General features: G+C 45.9%; 1 protein-coding gene across 1 annotated transcript in view; it reads right to left on the reverse strand.

Annotated features, from left to right (window-relative positions):
- Window positions 1-286: 286 nt before the first annotated feature.
- Window positions 287-20,472, reverse strand: part of NCEH1 (neutral cholesterol ester hydrolase 1) — a 98,414-nt gene continuing 78,228 nt past the window's right edge. Inside the window, exons 2-5 of the mRNA XM_050780067.1 lie at window positions 20,111-20,339; window positions 17,541-17,610; window positions 5,830-6,001; window positions 287-3,691 (exon numbers count right to left, since the gene is read on the reverse strand). Of these exons, the coding sequence (XP_050636024.1) occupies window positions 3,074-3,691; window positions 5,830-6,001; window positions 17,541-17,610; window positions 20,111-20,339 (1,089 nt within the window). The 3' untranslated portion in view covers window positions 287-3,073. The remainder of the gene's footprint in view (window positions 3,692-5,829; window positions 6,002-17,540; window positions 17,611-20,110; window positions 20,340-20,472) is intronic.

Genomic DNA, 20,472 nt, shown 5'->3' on the forward strand with positions numbered 1-20,472 from the left:
TTTCCTAATATGTGTCTCGAAGGTCCCCAAATAGTCCCAGGGCCTGCCTGGCTTTTATGAATACTCTAGCCAGTCCAAAGTAGGGCAACACATACTGTATCCAGACATGAAACGAATGTCATCAAGGAGGCCACTGAACCACCTTTAAAGGAAAGACAGCTGGAGTACTCCAGTGGGTAGAAGATTTGGAGATAATTGTGGCTAGCAATTTGGCATGCAGAGAGAAGAGAAGAGAACACTGTTTTCAAATGGGAAACAGAAAATGAGACGGGGAAATGAAAGCACATTCCCAGATGGAGCGATTTTATTTCCAAACATGATTCAGAACAGATATATGCTTTGCTACCTCCACACTGGATTTTCATTTTATAAAATATATTTGCTATTAAAATCATTCATAAAAGCTACCTTCCCCTTCGTAGTGGGAAATAAGCAAAGTCAAAGGTTAAAAGGTCATGCATAAAATAGATCCACCAAGATAATTATATAATAGTCTTAAGTTCTTCACAAATCAAGAAAACATTAATTTATACTTCACTATACAGCACTTCAAGGTTTTTCTTTATATATTAATGTTCATATTTCACAGACAATTTTACAAAAAGATTATCATTTTTTTCATAAAATAGGAAAACAAAGCCACAGTACTAAAAAAAAATCAATCTGCAGACTGTAAACATTTTTTATAAGAATAAACACTAAAAGAACAATGAAACTCAAGTGCTTTATCAGAAACAGTGGTTGACCTCTTTTTTCCTTTACTCCCTTTTCATCTGAGAGAGCCTTTTAGAGATCGGGAATCATTTGTTGCCTGTAATTACTATAGGCTTTGGCTCACAATTCTCGGGAAAAATGTCAATTTAAGGAACCCTGTATATACATTTTATTTTCTTTTTCTTTGAGACAGACAACCTCAAAATAAGGTCCAAATATTGGTTCCTTCCAATATATGAGGAGGGTAGTTACCATAGAATAAGAACTAAAATCCCATTTTTTTTAGGAAAAAAAAAAGACCTTCGATGATGTAGGTGTCTGTGTATAAGGAACTACGACCTACCAAAAAACCACCACATAAGAAGAGGCCAATATAATTTGCCAGTCTGACAAGACAGTTGGTATTACAGGTGGAAGAGACCTCAAGGATCACATAATTCAGCTCTTTGATTTTAGAGGGAGGAAAGACGAGGCCCAGAGATGATAAGTGGCTTGCCTAAGTACATTAGCAAGTTAGCTTCAATGGTTATTTTTATACACACACAGGCACACATACATACTGTTGCACTGACTTCTGTTTTGTACATAAAATGCTACTGGCTCATACAATACATCAATAAGTATGCAAATTTTCATTTGTTATTTGATTGCTGGAAGTGGGAAATACTCATTCTTCCCAGGAGTGAAATGGTTCTACTTTCTGTCCGTGGTATACTGTATCATTACTCAGCTCTACTGCTGCTCTCTACAGCCCCTAACAGTAGCATGGATTGGGGAAGAAGGAAGGATGGCAGGAAGGCAGGCAGAGATCCTCAACTCAAATCAGAATTGGAGTGTCTTGTGTCAAAGATGTTCCCACTGGCAGTGAAGACTTTACATGAAGTTAAGCTTGAGCTGTTGAAACTTCCAGACCTGGCTGGAAGGAGGAAATGGGGGATCGAGGCACCACCAGGTACCAGTGTACGCCCTTCACTCAGAACATGAGTTGTGTTCCTCTGACCCTAAAAAGCAGAGATGAGCAGTGTGTGTCCTGCCTAAGCTACTGAACTTAGATGACTTTACTAGGTGCAGTCATAGTTTTTAATTATCTTAACTTGTATATGCATATAAACATGAAAATATTTATGCCTATGTTATAGTAGTATTAATAGCTATTATATCATTTCCACAAAATTACATGTGGTTATAACTGTAGGGAAGATTTTAAAACCCTAAGGCAATTTTGTAAAAAATACCATTGCTTTCGATATTTATTACGGACATCTTTCTGAAAAACCTTAAGTCTAGCTATGTATATTAACATTAAATAACTTAAAAAAATAAACAATACATTATATTGTAGCAAAATAGCTCCATTTTAACGCCATATAAGTGAAAAAAAATGAGTTTTCAAGAATAGACTAGACCTCTAAAGGTATTTTTCACAATTTTGAACTAATATTAAATATATTTTCTTTTTCGACTATGCCAAATATATTCACGCTGCTCTTGGTACTTTATGTCAGAAGTATTTTTATGTGAAACACTAGGTTGTTTCATTTGTCTGTTTTTACTTGCTCTATAATGAAAAGTTTACTCTAAATCTAAATAAATTTGCTCCCAAAGATCTCCCCACGGAGAAGGGGGACAGCATAACCAAAAAACAACAAAAACCTAATGATATACAGATATCCAGTGCATGCGACTTCATATTTTCTAATAATGGTAGTAGAAAGTAACTTTCAAGTATCCCTGTAATCCAACTGGACTTACAGATAGTGATCTCATAAAATGAATAGTATTCTAGAGGAAGGAAGTCCTTTAAGAAACTTGTTCTTCCTAGAAAACCTTTGCCAAAATTCCCATAGGAAACAAAACCATCCATTCACGAAAAAACAGAGGGTACTTGGTCCCCTGCACTGACCTGAAAGCGCGCACATTTAACACTGCTCTGAACTCAAGGTTAACGCTAGCAGAATTGAGGAGTCCTTGTTTTCTTCTTATTAAAGGTCAGTCTGTCATCCAGAGCTGGAAGAACTGCTTCTAAAAAGAACGTCTTGATGAAGGCAGGACCCAAAGTTATTTCCAGTTCCTAGTCCTGCTTTCTGTAGCTGTAGGTATGAGTATAGTTGGCTAAAATAACAAGAACAGAGAGATTGGCCCACTCTGGGAACCAAATTCAGATGTTTTGCACTTAAGTTAGTCAAATTCATTTTTAAAAATTAGGTTATCATAAAGACTTCAGTTATGGAATAGAGACTCCACAACTCACATGTAGAGGGGGATGAGAGGAAGAATTAGTCGGCTAAAAAGTGCACGTCTTTCCAAAGCAGGTGTAGGAGGTCAAGAGGGTCTCGAGGCTTCTGGAAGTTTTGCTCCTTTACAGGTTTTGATCCAGCCACTTGATGTAACTATTCCTAGTCCGGATTCCCACTGAGAAATTGGTGGGCCAGCTAGTGAAAATCATACATCCGTGAAAGCCATCCTCAAAGTGATCCAGGGTCACTTCCACACCGGCACTCTCCAAACGCTTGGCATACATGATCCCATCGTCTCTGAGGACATCATGCTCACACGTCAGAATGTAGGTCTTTGGGAGGAGCTGCAGCACTGCCTGGTCTGCAATGAGTGGGGCAGAGCGGGCATCCAGCAACTGAGGAAGCTCCTGGACAATCCTGGCATTGCCTGTGGTCTGTACAACAGGCTTGTAGTTCTTTGTGAAGGATGCAGGCAGGAGGGATGTCCAGTTTAGACGGGCCCTGAGGGTAGCAGCCTCTTCCACATCAAGTGAAGTGTGATTGTTAATGATCATTGCCTGCACAAAGTCATAGTTGCCTTTGAAGTAGTCCACCCAATACTTCACCATGACATAGCGGGGCAGGATTGGCGTATTCACATTTTGCTGATAAGATGGTGTGTTAAAATCTAAAGCTTGAAGAACCGGATAAATTAAAGCTTGCAGTTTGAGCTTATTTTTTAGGCTGGCATCTTGAGTAAACTAGAGAAGAGGAAGCAAATGCATTATTTCATTCTGCATGCCTTCTTTTATAGGAACCATACCCTATAGAGTAGCTTAATGTGTTGCTCTGAATCTGTCAATGGTATAAGTGTTACATTTCTACCAGGCACTGTATAAATAATATAGTTTTAAAAATGATTCTCCATCGTTACCATCACCACCCTATCAAGCTGCTAGATACTTAACTAAGAAAGGTATGATGTTTACAACTCATAGTTTTGAGTGAACCCTGTACTTGTATCTATCTTTAGGCAGTTAAGACACCTGGGTATTATGAATGGATAATGTATGAACCTTCTTTAATTTTTTATTCCCTACAAAACTCCCAAAAAAGGTCATGACTTCCTAGGGAGAAAAAAAATTAGTCCTACTCTTCCAGAAGAGAGGGGCAGAAAAAAGTTAAACAGATTATGAGACTCCTGAGTGTTTTAGTAGGACCTCAGGGTATGTCTTCTGGTAAGCATCTTCATGCTTGGTGAGAGAATTTAAACAGTTCTGGCAATGTACCCTCCATTCTACATAATGAGCATATGCCATAGAGTGAAGTTGTCATGGGAATGTGAATGAGTCCCCTACCTCAACAGATTTCAGTCCCCCCACGCCTCCCCATCGTGTTAATATTGCTCCATTTTGTAATTCTAGTGTGCAAAATTATGTATTTGTCCTGTAACATCTAAAAGAAAGCTAACGAGTCATGAAGCTTCATAGAAAACTAAATGATCTTCAAGGTAACTTTAGCCATACACTTCTGCTTCATACCTGGACTTTAGAAACCCAGGTGAGATGTGACTGCTTTCCAAAACATGAATGGTCAGTAAATAGTTCTTTGAATATGTGCCAAAAATTGTATACACATCACCTCGCCAAGTCCTTGCAACAGCCCTGCAATCAGATGACATCGTCCTCATTTTTCTGAGGCTCAGAGAAGTTAAGGGACTTATCCAGGGCCCCACAACACTCAAGGGTGAGTCCTGGGTTAGATTCCAGTGCTGTCTGGCTTGAAAGCCAAGTATGTTCTCTCCACTGAGCCAAGACTCTCTTGTGACCACATGTGGATGAAAACCTTGCCAATTCCAAATGGAAAATCAAGTTCTTGGCTGGGCGCGGTGGCTCAAGCCTGTAATCCCAGCACTTTGGGAGGCCGAGGCGGGCGGATCACAAGGTCAGGAGATCGAGACCACAGTGAAACCCCGTCTCTACTAAAAATACAAAAAAAAATTAGCCGGGCGCGGTGGCGGGCGCCTGTAGTCCCAGCTACTCAGGAGGCTGAGGCAGGAGAATGGCGGGAACCCGGGAGGCGGAGCTTGCAGTGAGCCGAGATCGCGCCACTGCACTACTGCACTCCAGCCTGGGCAACAGCGTGAGACTCCGTCTCAAAAAAAAAAAAAAAAAAAAAAAAAAGAAAATCAAGTTCTTGAATTACAACAAAAGAGTTAGAAACCAAGGTACCTCGTAATTATAATGACAGATGGTATTTGAGGACACCAAATGAAATTTGGAGGTGAGACGACAAAGATATCTTAAGTTATTTCATCCATAACAGGAAGAAAACGTGCTTTTTCCCAGCTGCCAAAAAAATTGGGGTGCTATTAGAGCTAGACATAGTTTTCAAAGAATTCAATCAGGTGAAACTCATAGTAACTTGTAAGATAATAGTTAAATGGCTGAATTGTTTAATTTTTTTTCTTTTGCATTAAGAAAAAGTTGGGGAAACAAATTTTAAGGTTTTAATGTGGCTCAAAGTTGTAAGGAATAATCTTAGGAACTGGAATTTAAGCAAAAATACTCTGCTTTGCAAGTCAAACATGAAAAAGGAGCAGGGGACACTTGAGTTCCATACATAGCCCTGAGAAGCAAGGGATGTCAGCCCTTCTCTAACACTGACTGTAATCAGGAACTTTACAAAGTCTCATAGGTGACACTTCCTCCAATGACCCATCTTTCTACTTCAGCAAGATCTCTGAGAGCTCTACAAGTGTAATCGCATGAACAATTTGGCCATCTAGTGACCAGCCCACCCAGCTATGCCTTTGCCACACATAATGGAGGGTGTGTTGGTCTGCTGGACCTTATCATGCACCACTCAATCCACCAGCACCTTAGGACAGTGGTGTTACCTGTTGTCCAAGGGCAGCAGCCAGATTTCCACCAGCACTGTCACCAGAAATGCAAATTCTGCCTGGATCAACCATATACTTCTGTAAGACTTCTGGCTTCAGGAAATACTTTGTGGCCCGTACAACATCATGAATTTGCTCAGGAAAATAAACCTTTGGAACTAGCCTGTATCTGTAAAAACAAAAGTTGTATTCATTTAAGGCCTTTGCCAAGTTTTGGGGACATTTAAAGTTTAGAGACAAACTGATTCTTTTAAATCTGGAAATAAATAGATAAGAAATTGATTCAATGGAATTACTGTATTCATATTACTGTATGAAAAAGAAAAAAATAATAAAATATAAATATAAACCATTTTCTTGCAAATCAAATACTTAGTTTAAAATGTGATGATTTTGTATTAGTAATAGTACTATTTTTCTTTAAACTATCAGCCACCAAACCAAACCTACTTACCACCAAGAACAACCAAAATAAAATTTCAAAGTAAAAGGTAAAAGGTGGACGGAGGTTCATTGCAAAGACATGGATAGCACCATAATAGATTTTAGAATTTTATTTCTGGAAGTCAGTGTTCCATTCATAATGTCTCTGGGTTAAAAGGTGACTTGGCAGCATTAACCACTTCATTGGTCTCCCATTTAATGGTCCATCATTTACTTCATGTAATAAAATTGTACTTCACTGGAGAGGTCCATACTAGCCTGACATTAAAACCAAGCAATGCATTCACTACCTGGAAGACTGTAACTAAAAGGCCAGTTGTTAACCTGCAAAAGGGAAGCTAAGTTTTCCATACAGCCTAGAGCAGGCCCTCAGGGATACTTCTGGGGCTCCTCCAACTGGCTCCACTTTGCAAGATCAGAATCCTTTGGAATCCTATCTGTACACCTAGCAGAATTCATATCCCTTTAAGACTCCCAAAAAGCTCTGGTTTTGTCAAATGCCCCATGGGGGGGGGGGGGGGGGGGGGGGGGGGGGGGGGGGGGGGGGGGGGGGGGGGGGGGGGGGGGGGGGGGGGGGGGGGGGGGGGGGGGGGGGGGGGGGGGGGGGGGGGGGGGGGGGGGGGGGGGGGGGGGGGGGGGGGGGGGGGGGGGGGGGGGGGGGGGGGGGGGGGGGGGGGGGGGGGGGGGGGGGGGGGGGGGGGGGGGGGGGGGGGGGGGGGGGGGGGGGGGGGGGGGGGGGGGGGGGGGGGGGGGGGGGGGGGGGGGGGGGGGGGGGGGGGGGGGGGGGGGGGGGGGGGGGGGGGGGGGGGGGGGGGGGGGGGGGGGGGGGGGGGGGGGGGGGGGGGGGGGGGGGGGGGGGGGGGGGGGGGGGGGGGGGGGGGGGGGGGGGGGGGGGGGGGGGGGGGGGGGGGGGGGGGGGGGGGGGGGGGGGGGGGGGGGGGGGGGGGGGGGGGGGGGGGGGGGGGGGGGGGGGGGGGGGGGGGGGGGGGGGGGGGGGGGGGGGGGGGGGGGGGGGGGGGGGGGGGGGGGGGGGGGGGGGGGGGGGGGGGGGGGGGGGGGGGGGGGGGGGGGGGGGGGGGGGGGGGGGGGGGGGGGGGGGGGGGGGGGGGGGGGGGGGGGGGGGGGGGGGGGGGGGGGGGGGGGGGGGGGGGGGGGGGGGGGGGGGGGGGGGGGGGGGGGGGGGGGGGGGGGGGGGGGGGGGGGGGGGGGGGGGGGGGGGGGGGGGGGGGGGGGGGGGGGGGGGGGGGGGGGGGGGGGGGGGGGGGGGGGGGGGGGGGGGGGGGGGGGGGGGGGGGGGGGGGGGGGGGGGGGGGGGGGGGGGGGGGGGGGGGGGGGGGGGGGGGGGGGGGGGGGGGGGGGGGGGGGGGGGGGGGGGGGGGGGGGGGGGGGGGGGGGGGGGGGGGGGGGGGGGGGGGGGGGGGGGGGGGGGGGGGGGGGGGGGGGGGGGGGGGGGGGGGGGGGGGGGGGGGGGGGGGGGGGGGGGGGGGGGGGGGGGGGGGGGGGGGGGGGGGGGGGGGGGGGGGGGGGGGGGGGGGGGGGGGGGGGGGGGGGGGGGGGGGGGGGGGGGGGGGGGGGGGGGGGGGGGGGGGGGGGGGGGGGGGGGGGGGGGGGGGGGGGGGGGGGGGGGGGGGGGGGGGGGGGGGGGGGGGGGGGGGTAGGGGGGGGGGGGGGGGGGGGGGGGGGGGGGGGGGGGGGGGGGGGGGGGGGGGGGGGGGGGGGGGGGGGGGGGGGGGGGGGGGGGGGGGGGGGGGGGGGGGGGGGGGGGGGGGGGGGGGGGGGGGGGGGGGGGGGGGGGGGGGGGGGGGGGGGGGGGGGGGGGGGGGGGGGGGGGGGGGGGGGGGGGGGGGGGGGGGGGGGGGGGGGGGGGGGGGGGGGGGGGGGGGGGGGGGGGGGGGGGGGGGGGGGGGGGGGGGGGGGGGGGGGGGGGGGGGGGGGGGGGGGGGGGGGGGGGGGGGGGGGGGGGGGGGGGGGGGGGGGGGGGGGGGGGGGGGGGGGGGGGGGGGGGGGGGGGGGGGGGGGGGGGGGGGGGGGGGGGGGGGGGGGGGGGGGGGGGGGGGGGGGGGGGGGGGGGGGGGGGGGGGGGGGGGGGGGGGGGGGGGGGGGGGGGGGGGGGGGGGGGGGGGGGGGGGGGGGGGGGGGGGGGGGGGGGGGGGGGGGGGGGGGGGGGGGGGGGGGGGGGGGGGGGGGGGGGGGGGGGGGGGGGGGGGGGGGGGGGGGGGGGGGGGGGGGGGGGGGGGGGGGGGGGGGGGGGGGGGGGGGGGGGGGGGGGGGGGGGGGGGGGGGGGGGGGGGGGGGGGGGGGGGGGGGGGGGGGGGGGGGGGGGGTAATATTATCTTACACATCCACATTGGCAATCTTGGTTTAGAGTTCCCTTCCACTCCCTATTCTCCCCTTTTGCTTATTAATTATCACTCATCTTTTAAGCCTTAACTGGAGGGTTTGGCCTCCTCTAGGTCACCTTCCTTGGTCATATCTCCACTTGCTTCTGGGCTTGAACTGGCTAATATTCCTTGATATTTCTATGTGCCAGGGTATGTCACTCACTGTTCTTACTGGTTTATTTGAAAAGTATTTGTGTTTTTCCTAAAGACTGTGTTCTCTGATATCAGGAACTATGTTTTATTCATTACTGTGTTTCCAGTATCTGCCAATGTGAGGGGCACATAATCATCCATCCAATAAATCTCTTTTGAGTATTAACATACCTTCGTTTTGCAAACGAAGAAACTAAGGCATACAAAAGTTACTTGATTTGTAAAAACTCAAAAACAGACCAAAATTAGGTAGGATAAAAGCTAATTACCTAATTAAAACCTAATAACAGTCAGTGAAGACTCAAACTTTTGATTTCCATCTTATAATTAGCATACTTATTTTCACAAACTAATTTTTTCTAAGCTACTCTAAATAAAGACATTTATTTTCTACCATCTAAAATCCAGCCAACTGGACTGGGAGCGGTGGCTCACATCTGTAATCCCAGCACTTTGGGAGGCTGAGGTGGGTGGATCACTTGAGATCAGGAATTCAAGACCAGCCTGGCCAACGTAGTAAAACCCCGTTTCTAATAAAAATACAAAAAAAGGGCCAGATGTGGTGGTTCATGCCTGTAATCCCAGCACTTTGGGAGGCAGAAGCGGGCAGATCACCTGGGGTCAGGAGTTCGAGATCAGCCTGACCAACATGGCGAAAACTCATCTCTACTAACAATATAAAAATTAGCCAGGCATGGTGGTGGGTGCCTGTAATCCCAACTACTTGGGAGGCTGAGACAGGAGAATTGCTTGAACCCAGGAGGCGGAGGTTGCAGTGAGCCAAGATGGCACCACTGCACTCCAGCCTGGGTGATAGAACAAGACTCCATCTCAAAAAAAAAAAAAAAAAAAAATTAGCCGGGCATGGTGGTGTGCACCTGTAATCCCAGCTACTTGGGAGGCTGAGGCATGAGAATCGCTTGAACCCAGGAGGTAGAGGTTGCAGTGAGCTGAGATCATGCCACTGCACTCCAGCATGGGTGAAAGAGTGAGACCATGTCTCAAAATAAAATAAAATCCTGCTAGGTAATTAAACATCTTGACATTCATAAATGGACAAATGTTTGAGAAATACATTGGTAAGTAGTGAATGTGGATCTGGTCACTCTGGAATTACCACATTTTGAAACTAAATGCAATAAAAAAATTCCCTTAGTGGAGGTGGAGCTTGCAGTGAGCTGAGACTGCACCACTGCACTCCAGCCTGGGCGATAGAGCGAGACTCTGCCTCAAAAAAAAAAAAAAAAAAAAAAAAAAATCCCTTAGTGTTTGCCATATAGCAGATAAAATAAGCTTTCAGATTTCTTATTTTTCCATCTGGGGTGGTCAATTAATCATGCAAAATGTTTTTTTTTCCAGTTGATTTTTCACTATATATGAAAGCTGCTGCTATATAATTCCATTTGAGCAAAAAAGTAGAATTACACAATTTTGTCCACTACATGACATAATTTCATATGATTCTATTTACCTCTAGTTCTTGGGGTGGGGGGGTAGGGTCTCAATTTTTAATCTTCAGTATTACCAAGCTGAACTTTTAATAAAAACAAATGTACTTCATGACTCAAGTTGTAAAAACAAAAGTTATTTCATTTCAGCAATATCCCACATATCACAATAAACTGGTTGCCCAGGTGGTCAGAACATATCCACTAGTATCCATACATCAAATAAGTTGAGTTTTTAGATGTTATTTCAGAAAAGGTCTGAGAGACTTTGATCAAAGGAAACTGGTAATCTAAAAAAAAATGCTACTGCTCAATCTTCTCAATTAATAATTGGCTTATATAATAGGATAAACACACTTAAAAACAAATAGGTTATGATGCAAGAGGGTTCCTGGTACCATAAAGATCCATGGCCTAACCCCTCCCCTTATCTGATTTCATGCTGGAAACATTCTTCAGTTTTACTCAGTAAAAATAGACACTTTTGGCGAGTCGCTGTGGCTCACCAGCACTGGGAGCAGTGTAATCCCAGCACTTTGGGAGGCCAAGGTGGGCGGATCACGAAGTCAGGAGATCGAGACCATCCTGGCCAACATGGTGAAACTCCATCTCTCCTAAAAATACAAAAATTAGCTGGGCGTGGTGGCGGGTGCCTGTAGCTACCCGGGAGGCTGAGGCAGGAGAATTGCTTGAACCAGGGAGTCAGAGGTTGCAGTGAGCCAAGATCGCATCACTGCACTCCAGCCTGGTGACATAGTGAGACTCTATCTCAAAAAAAAAAAAAAAAAAAAAAAAAAAAAAAAAGGAGAAATTTTGTAGACTGGAGAATACCCTGAAAGTAGATATTTATTAGGTTACCTGGTATAAGATGAACTTTCGGTCGGCCGCGTTGGCTCACGCCTGTAATCCCAGCACTATGGGAGGCCGAGACGGGCAGATCACGAGGTCAGGAGATTGAGACTATCCTGGCTAACAGAGTGAAACCCCGTCTCTACTAAAAATACAAAAAAAAAAATTAGCCAGGCGTGGTGGCGGGCGCCTGTAGTCCCAGCTACTCGGGAGGCTGAGGCAGGAGAATGGAGAAACCTGGGAGGCGGAGCTTGCAGTGAGCCGAGATCGTGCCACTGCACTCCTGCCTGGGCGACAGAGCGAGACTCCGTCTCAAAAAAAAAAAAAGGAACTTTCAAAGTAGCTTGAAATTCACCTAATAAGTATATCAAAACGTTGTAATATCTAGACACAGAAAGCCAAGGATCAGGAGGATATTCATGGGTGGTACAGCCAAATAACGCATACATAAATGTATCTGCTGTCTGCTGCTGGTGCTCAAAGTTACATCCCTGCAAAGTAGTGAAAGAGGGTTCTGATATTCAATGTTTAAAAACTGCAGATCTTAAAGCACCTGATACATAAATACCAAAGATGTCATATCATATTAATACTATGGATGCATATATATTCCTCAATTTGCCCAACTCACATCAGGGAGAGGATGACTCTGCAATGCCAAGTGGGTTATCTATTTTTATCACTGCATGTACCTCCCACTAGAAGAATAAGCTTTGGTGTAAATTCAGGCATGAGGTTTAATCAAATTAATGTGTAGAGTCTATAAAAATGACCATATTCCTGCTGGGTGACGTACGTTGCCAAATGTTCTACAGATGTATGTCGCTCAAATCTCAAGCAAACTTCTGGGTTTAAGGATGAGAATGTGAGGCTCAAGGAAAATGTGTAACTTGTCTATAACAGCTAGAAGTGGCAGAACTGGGATCTGAACTCACAACTGACTTCAAACCTATGCCTCTCTTCCTTTAAAGCCCTGAATGACACCAATGTGTTAAGAGGGTTGAAATGTGCATTCTTCCTCAAAATAACCTAACCTGGAAGCCACGTGTAAAACCTTCTGCTATGGAAAGGACACCAAGTTTTCTTCATATAGTGCCAGTTAGGTGAAAGATACGCGCGGCATTCTGGAATAAAATTATACTCCTATCAGATTCAGCAGCAGAGAGGATAAGCCTCACTCCTTTTCCAGCTTTTTTACTTTTCACCATCACCCAAGAAAATCTCAACAGATTCATTTTGGGAACATAAAAAAGTTAATATTCCCCACTGTCTTGGGGATATTTTTAGTAGTGGATATCCAAAGCAAATCAATAATTAAAACCAGATTGTGCTCTCTGAGTGAGACAACTCCAGAGGGAAAATCTATTTACTCCGCTAACAGAAGCTTCCTTTCTACTGTTGCATCAAGAGGTTTAAAAAAAAAAAAAAAAGCTTCCTTTCTTCCCTGCCCCCTTTATTTTTATTTTTTATTTTTTTGAGATGGAGTCTCACTCTATTGCCCAGGCTGGAGAGCAGTGGCGCAATCTCGGCTCACTGCAAGTTCCGCCTCCTGGGTTCACACCATTCTCCTGCCTCAGCCTCCCAAGTAGCTGGGACTATAGGTGCCCACCACCACACCCAGCTAATTTTTTGTATTTTTAGTAGAGATGGGGTTTCACCGTGTTAGCCAGGATGGTCTCACTCTCCTGACCTCGTGATCGCCCACCTCAGCCTCCCAAAGTGCTGGAATTGCAGGTGTGAGCCACTGCGCCCAGCCCCCTGCCCCCTTTAAGGGACAGTCTTGCTCTGTCACCCAGGCTTGAGTGCAGTGACATCATCATAGCTCACTGCAGCCTCAAGCTCTGGACCATAAGCGATCCTCCCACCTCTGCCTCCCTAAGTGCTGGAATTACGGGTATGAGCCACTGCATCCCACCCAGAAGCTTCCTTTCCATTGAAGAAACATATAATAAAATTGTGCTCGAGGGGAAGGAATGTGGATGAATGATTGTTTCTCCAAAACTGCACCACTGCACTCCACCCTGGGCAACACAGTGAGACTCTGTCTCAAAAATAAATAAATAAAAAATAAATAAACTAGAGGTAAAAAGGTACTCAATTATAGTTAAACTGCACCAAAGTTTGTGAATATAAAATAAGGCCTTTCTAGATTATATAAATGAGGATACACCTGCGTACCTTAGATATAAGATAAACATTGTAATGTATTTAACAAATACTTATTGTGCAATTAATATGTAAAAATAGCATAGCGTTGTAGAAACTGCTGAGTAGTAGGCATGGCTTTTACCTAGTTTTTGTAACTCAAGGACTTTACCTATTGGTTATTTGGTCTGTCTCCAGACCCTTGTGCCAGCATGAGTGACATGAATCATGGAGTCCCAACTCCTGGTGCTCATATGAGGTGATTACATTACCAAGGCTGCTGGAACTCCTGCCCACCAGCTTCCTCAGATAAGAACCTTCCCCAATGCCACAATCCACATGAAAGAATAGCAAAGCCATAACACCACTACCCACTCTAGAGGGCCTCAAGGCAAGGAGCTGCTGGCTCTAGACAGCCTCTCTTCTAGAAGGTGGAGGTCCAGGAGAACCAAGGGTCCACCGTCCTCCTAAAGACTCTCAGAAACATCCACCCTTACTTCTGTTTTCCTCAGTTGTCCCTCCATCTGTCTTCTCTCACATTTCATTCCCTCACTGCTCTCTGCCTCCTCCCTCACCTCTCAAGCCCTCTTATTACACCACTTTGGTTTTCCATGACCAATCCACTTCTCTAATGAGGTTCTGCTCATCCTTAGGGGTTTGATCCAAGCATCACTTTCTTTAAGACACCATTTCTGACCCTTTAAATGAGGTAAGATCTTGCCTGTTAAATGCCTCTATTACTACTTGCTCTTCTACTTCCCATCACTTATCACACTTTTAACATTACTTATTCAAGGTCTTTTTCTTCTAGATCATAAACTCTATGAAGGCAGGAATTAAGTCATTCTTACATTGTTATGTCACCAGAATTTAACACAGTAACTGACACAAAACAGGAATCCAATAAATATTTATGGAATAAAAGAAAGAAGAAAGAAGTGAGCCACTGAGATCCAGCTCTGAACATACTTTGCTTTTTTTTTTGAGACAGGGTCTTGCTCTGTCACCTAGGCTAGAGTGCAGTGGTGCAATCTCAGCTCACTGCAGCCTTGACCTCCCATGCTCAAGCAATCTTTCCAACTCAGCCTCCCGAGTAGCTGGGACTACAGGCATGTACCACCATGCCTGGCTAATTGTTTTTTAACTTTTTTGTAGAGATGGGGTTTTGCTATATTGCCCAGGCTGGTATTGAACTCCCGGACTCAAGTGATCCACCTGCCTCAGCCTCCCAATGTGTTGGGATTACAGGAGTGAGCCACTACATCTGGCCTGAACATCGTTTCCAAGAGAAACATCATGATCATATAATGTTGGCTGTACCTCAACTACAGCATAGGTTATAAAGTGCCCTTGGGTAAGCCTGAATCCTAACAAGGATTACTATCTCACTATTTCTCCAGAAAAAAAAAAAAAAAGTACTGTGAGTTCCAAACATGCTGATAAATAAATGTGTAAGTTGACCCTTTCATTCTATAGGCTAGATAGAGCAATAATCCTCCAGACTCACCTAGTGCTTTTGAATATCTGAACCCCTTTTATATCAATTGTCTAAAGTGATTCTCGTGACAACTCTCTGCAGTCATTATCCCAACTCAGCATGCATTTACCTAGCATGCACACTCCAAGCCTTGCACTGGGTTCTGGAGATGCAAAGGAAGGAAGACGTGATTTCTGTTTCCAGGAGTTCACATTCTTTTGTTTTTGCTTTTTTTGTTTGTTTTGTTTTGTTTTGTTTTGTTTTGTTTTTGAGACCAAGTTTCGCTCTTGTTGCCCAGGCTGGAGTGCAATGGCGCGATCTCGGCTCACTGCAACCTCCACCTCCTGGGTTCAAGCGATTCTCCTACCTCAGCCTCCCGAGTAGCTGGGATTACAGGCATGCACCACCATGCCCAGCTAATTTTGTATTTTTAGTAGAGACGGGGTTTCTCCATGTTGATCAGGCTGGTCTCAAACTCCCAACCTCAGGTGGCCTCCCAAAGTGCTGGGATTACAGGCATGAGCACCACGCCCAGGCTTTGCTTTGTTTTTTGAAAAATAGGGTCTATGTTGCCTACGCTGGACTCAAACTCCTGGGCTCAAGTAATCCTTGTACCTCAGCCTCCCAAGTAAGGTGCACCACCATACCTCGCTCTTTTCCCAGTAGCTCACATTCTAAACATACAGGAAGGGTTCTCAACCCCATTTTGCACATGAGTTTAAGTGACCTGCTTGAGGTCACAGTCACGAGTGATGGAACTTGACTGCCGTACGCTGATGTCTCCCATCTTGATACCACGTTGTAAAGATTAAGAACACTGCAAAGTTAAAATCAAAGCAATTCCTTCTAAATTTTAGCCCTTTTCAAAAAAAATCTTCTTAAACATGTCTTATTCTTCTGTGTCTTATGATAAGCCTGACAATACCCATTTTACTTGAGACAGATGCTGATAAGGGGAGAAGGGAATGGAGGAACGGTTTAGGGCATGTGGCCAAATAGTGATATTGAAGCCCAGAGGGTAAGCCCTGTGGTGAATGGAAAATCCGCATGATGCCAACTGAAACAGGCCCAGCTTCTCTCCTTTTCTCAGCCCTGCAAGGAGCTGGGGCTACACAAGAAACCAACTGAACGGCCCCTGAAGCTTGTTCCTCAACATCAAGCTGTACGGCCTTGTCTGCTTAAACATCCCCTGTGCTTTCCTCTGGCCAGCTGCCCAGGCCAGCTGCCCAAATCACTTCCTTGAAGGTTCCTGTATTACCAAACTGCACTGACAACACTTGAGTAATCTGGGAGGCCTCAAGGAGAGTCCGGAAAGGCCCAGGTGCGGTGGCTGCTTCCTCAGCAGATTTGGCTCCAGCTATCTGGACTCTAGGGCTTTTGGGTGACTCTAGGGCTTTTGGGTGACTCTAGAGCTTTTAGGTGGCTCTAGGGCTTTTGTCCACATGGTCAGAACTGTCTCAGTGACTCTGAGCAGTCCCTTCCAAGAGACTGCAGAACAGATCTGCTTAAATCTGGAGTAGGAGCAAGGAGGTGATGCACCATGAACAGGAGAGCAGCTGACAGAGAGGCAGAGGGAAGAGGAGAACTGAATGAGCCTGGGGCAAGGAAAAGTGGTTGATGTCATGGCCCTGCCACTCAGCGTTATAAGCTTCCTTCAACAGTGGCTTGAAACTGGATCAGAAAGGTCCAGAGACCTCGGGAACTATCTCACTTACTCCCCTACCCCATCTATGTGACGAGCTAGCTATCTGGCCTTATGCACATTACTTAGCTTCTTGGGTCTCAATTTCCTCACTTATGAAAAAGATATCAAAATATCTTGGATGTTTTATATGAGAATGAAGATGCTTCATTCGTTCATTCCATATTTACTGAATGCTCACCATATGCCAGGAATATTTCCAGGCACTAAAGATTCAGCAATAAACAAAACAAACAACAATCCTGAAATGTTTGCCTTTATAAAATTCATATTGTCTATTTCCACTTATTACAATAAACATGTAATAAGTCAAATATGTGATTTGTTGGATATTGATGATAGCTTCGGAGAGAAATGAAACAGAGAAATGTGGGTTGCAATCTTACAAAGGCTTGTCATAAAAAAGGCTTGGCTGAGAGGATGGTATCTAAACAAAGACCTAAAGTAGAAGAGACACATGTGCAAAGGCATTCGCACAGTGCCTGGCACAAAAAAGACAGCGTGATTTTTGTGTTGTATTATTATCATCATAATTGTTATAATTATTATTCACTTTCTTCTTAGTTGCCCAGAAAAGTGGCTTATACAGGACTGATAGAGACAACTCAAAACATTAATATTACTACTATTACTACTAACTACACCAAAAAAATTTGTTGAACACATATTTCTATTCCCAAAGTCCAAGTCACAGAACCTGACTCTAAGAGAGTAATTTTTTCAACTCTTGGCTATAAAAGAGATTCTCTTAAAATCCTTACTACTTTTTAGATTTAAAAAGTTAGTATTAAACTTATATGTTGCAGGTAACTGATTGCATACTTCTCTAGGTTTTTAGTTAATCCTTTTTTCAGAAGTTTTCAGAACTAAATGTGAAAAGGTAATTTGAAGTGTTATAAAGCTAGTTCAATAAATTTTGTTATATCAGAAATCATTTTTCTGATTATGCTGAGTGTGATTTTGGGCAAATCACTTTGCCAACTCGAGACCTTTATTTTATACTTTATCACTTGTAAAACAAAGTAACAAAGTAATTCTAGATAACTAAACAAAGTTATCTAGAATTCCTTCATAAGAAAAGTTTTCTATGACTAGCATTAATTACTTACTCAATGGAGACAATGACAGCATTCAATTCCTCAGCCATTGCTGTACACAGCTCATCATAATACCTGATTTCTAAAAGACACAAAGGGAACAATTATTACAAAACAGGTCATTTAATACTTAACACTTAAATTAATACTTAACACTTAAATTCTGCTAAGTGTTAATTGTTTTTAGGCTTGGAGCTAATACTGAAAACAAATAATAAAAACCAAATGTGAACAAGTGATAAGAGCTACATGTACACGTGAAAAATTAAATCTGATTTCTAATAACATGCAACTACTATAAATAACAGGAAATGCATAGTTTAGTTTTGAATATATTACCATCTAAATATTTATTTCATAATGGACTATATGAAATGCACCAAATTGATCCTGATTTTATAGCTCTTCAAATGTATATACCTTTCTAAAAAATCACAGCAAATAAGCAGTCTCTTCCTTAGAATCATGCAATTTTAGGCTGGGAGTGGTGGCTCATGCCTGTAATAGCACTTCAGGAGGCTAAGGAAGGAGATCACTTGAGGTCAGAAGTTTGAGACCAGTCTGAGCAACATAGCCAGATGCTGCCTCTATTAAAAAATGTTTTTAAATTAGCCAGGCATAGTGGTGCACGCCTGCAGTCCCAGCTGCTTGGGAGGCTGAGGAACTTGAGCCCAAGGGTTTGACGTTACAACGAGCTGTGATAGTGCCACTGTACTCTGGCCTGGGTGACAGAGTGAGATCTTATGACTAAAAATAATAAACCAATTAAAAAATGTTTTGCTCTTTTAACACTTCATTTGCTGCAGTTTAGTAAAGTGATCGGTTTGAAGAATATGGTATTCTCTTTAAATGAACACATTAAAAACCAGAATTTTAGAGAAGTCTTAGCATTTCTTAGAGGATCCAAAGGTCTGCAGTAACAGAACCAATTTAATATGTAAGAATTTAATCCTGCTGGGCGCGGTGGCTCACGCCTGTAATCCCAGCACTTCGGGAGGCTGAGGCTGGCAGATCACAAGGTCAGGAGACTGAGACCATCCTGGCTAACACAGTGAAACCCCGTCTCTACTAAAAATGCAAAAAATTAGCCGGGAGTGGTGACAGGCGCCTGTAGTCCCAGCTACTTGGGATGCTGAGGCAGGAGAATGGTGTGAACCCAGGAGGCAGAGCTTGCAGTGAGCCGAGATCGCGCCACTGCACTCCAGCCTGAGCGACAGAGCAACACTCTGTCTCAAATCCTTAGTTGCTCTCAGTAAATTGAGATCTATATTGTGCCAACTGAGAGACAAATATTTCCTTATTTACAGGGTTACCAAGGCAGTCTTAGAATCAGAAGTTTAAGAATTACATAGACACCTGTGACCTCCACCTGCTCAAGTTCTTCCTCGGGCAGAAGTGATCAGTCAAAATTATGCAGAAAAGGCCAGGTTGACTCTTGTAATCCATCCCATTCCTGGCACCCATACTACCTGTCCTCCAGTACAGTGTTTCTCCTCGCAAGCGTCCAATGCTACAGACTCAATCTCTTTGAAGGCAGAAACTCCTTCTTATTCATTTTTGTATCCCTACACCCGAGCATACCTTAGACGGACCAGTGGTCCAGACTTGCCCACAACTGTTTGAGCTTTTGCACTGAAAGATCTGCAGCCCAGCAAACCCCTTGGTCTCAGGCAAACCTATATACTCATGAACAATTATTGAAAATGTGAAAAAAAAAATCACTGAATAAAAGAAAAAACAATGGATATGGAATTAAATAAGATTACTAGAAAAAGTTATACCTTTTGACCTTTGTTGCTTTAAAAAAAAATGACATAATGATAAAATCAACAAAACAAGTTGTCATTGCTTTTAAACTAAGGGGATGCCAAAAGCTCTGGACTGAAGATGAGGAAGTAGCTCTATGACCATTATTAGCAAAGACAAGGCCCCAACTTCCGCCTTGGGAGGCTCTCTTCTGGGCGGCTCTGTTTGGCTGCCTGCCATTTTGAATGTGTTCTAGTCATGAAAATCATCCAAATCTAAAGAAAATATTCTTGAACTTTGCAAGATTGTTTCCTTTGAATGGTTGCATACATTTTATATTTTAACCTTTGCTTTCATAAGCAGATAAAACATTAACATGTGTATTAAGGAATACCTGGTCTATTTCATAGAAATATATCTTCAAAACACAAGTTGGCAAAAGAGGCACAGATAATTCCCCAAATGCATGCCTGGTGAAACTTCACCTTGTTTTGGTGCAGAAAGCTGTAACAGCACTGCACAATAAGTCTGTGATTTAGATCATAGGAAATATTTTAAAACAGTCTACCTGAATTAACAAACAAACCAACAAGCAAAGAACTTTTACATAGGATAACCATATAATTTATCACCCAAACCAGGACCCTTTTGAGAGTGAAAAGGGGGCACTAGTAATAATTTTGCTGAAATTAGGAGTAACAGGGAGTAACAGGGACCATCCAGGGGAACCAAGATAAATGGTCCCCTTCTTTCCCACTAAGAAAACCAAACTCAATTACACATCTCCCGCAAGGCCAACCAGAACAACAAACCATCTGAAGGTGACCAGGACGTACTTGCACTTGCCAAGGCCCAGCCTCCTCCGTGGATATAAACAACACTGCGTTTCAGCGGTTCTTCAGGCTTCGGAGGGCCTTCAAACACTCTGACTTCTACACCATCAAAGTCCGTGTCGGTCACCTTCACTTGGGCAGAAGACCATGCACTTTTTTTGCCAAAAGAAACAATGATAAAATTCAGTGCCAGCAGGTGATGGCTCAGTCCCAGGTAGTGGATCAGGTTACTCTGCAGGGCGAGGGAGGAAATAAAGAGGGAGAGCGCATGTCAACTTGGCATCACCAGAGCTGCCCTCACCAACCGAGTGTCTGATTTCCTACAAGCAACTTCCACTGGACTGGAGGGCTCATTGAGCCCTTTT

The sequence above is a fragment of the Macaca thibetana genome, chromosome 2 (assembly GCF_024542745.1).
Source record: "Macaca thibetana thibetana isolate TM-01 chromosome 2, ASM2454274v1, whole genome shotgun sequence".
Taxonomy (NCBI): Eukaryota; Metazoa; Chordata; class Mammalia; order Primates; family Cercopithecidae; genus Macaca; species Macaca thibetana.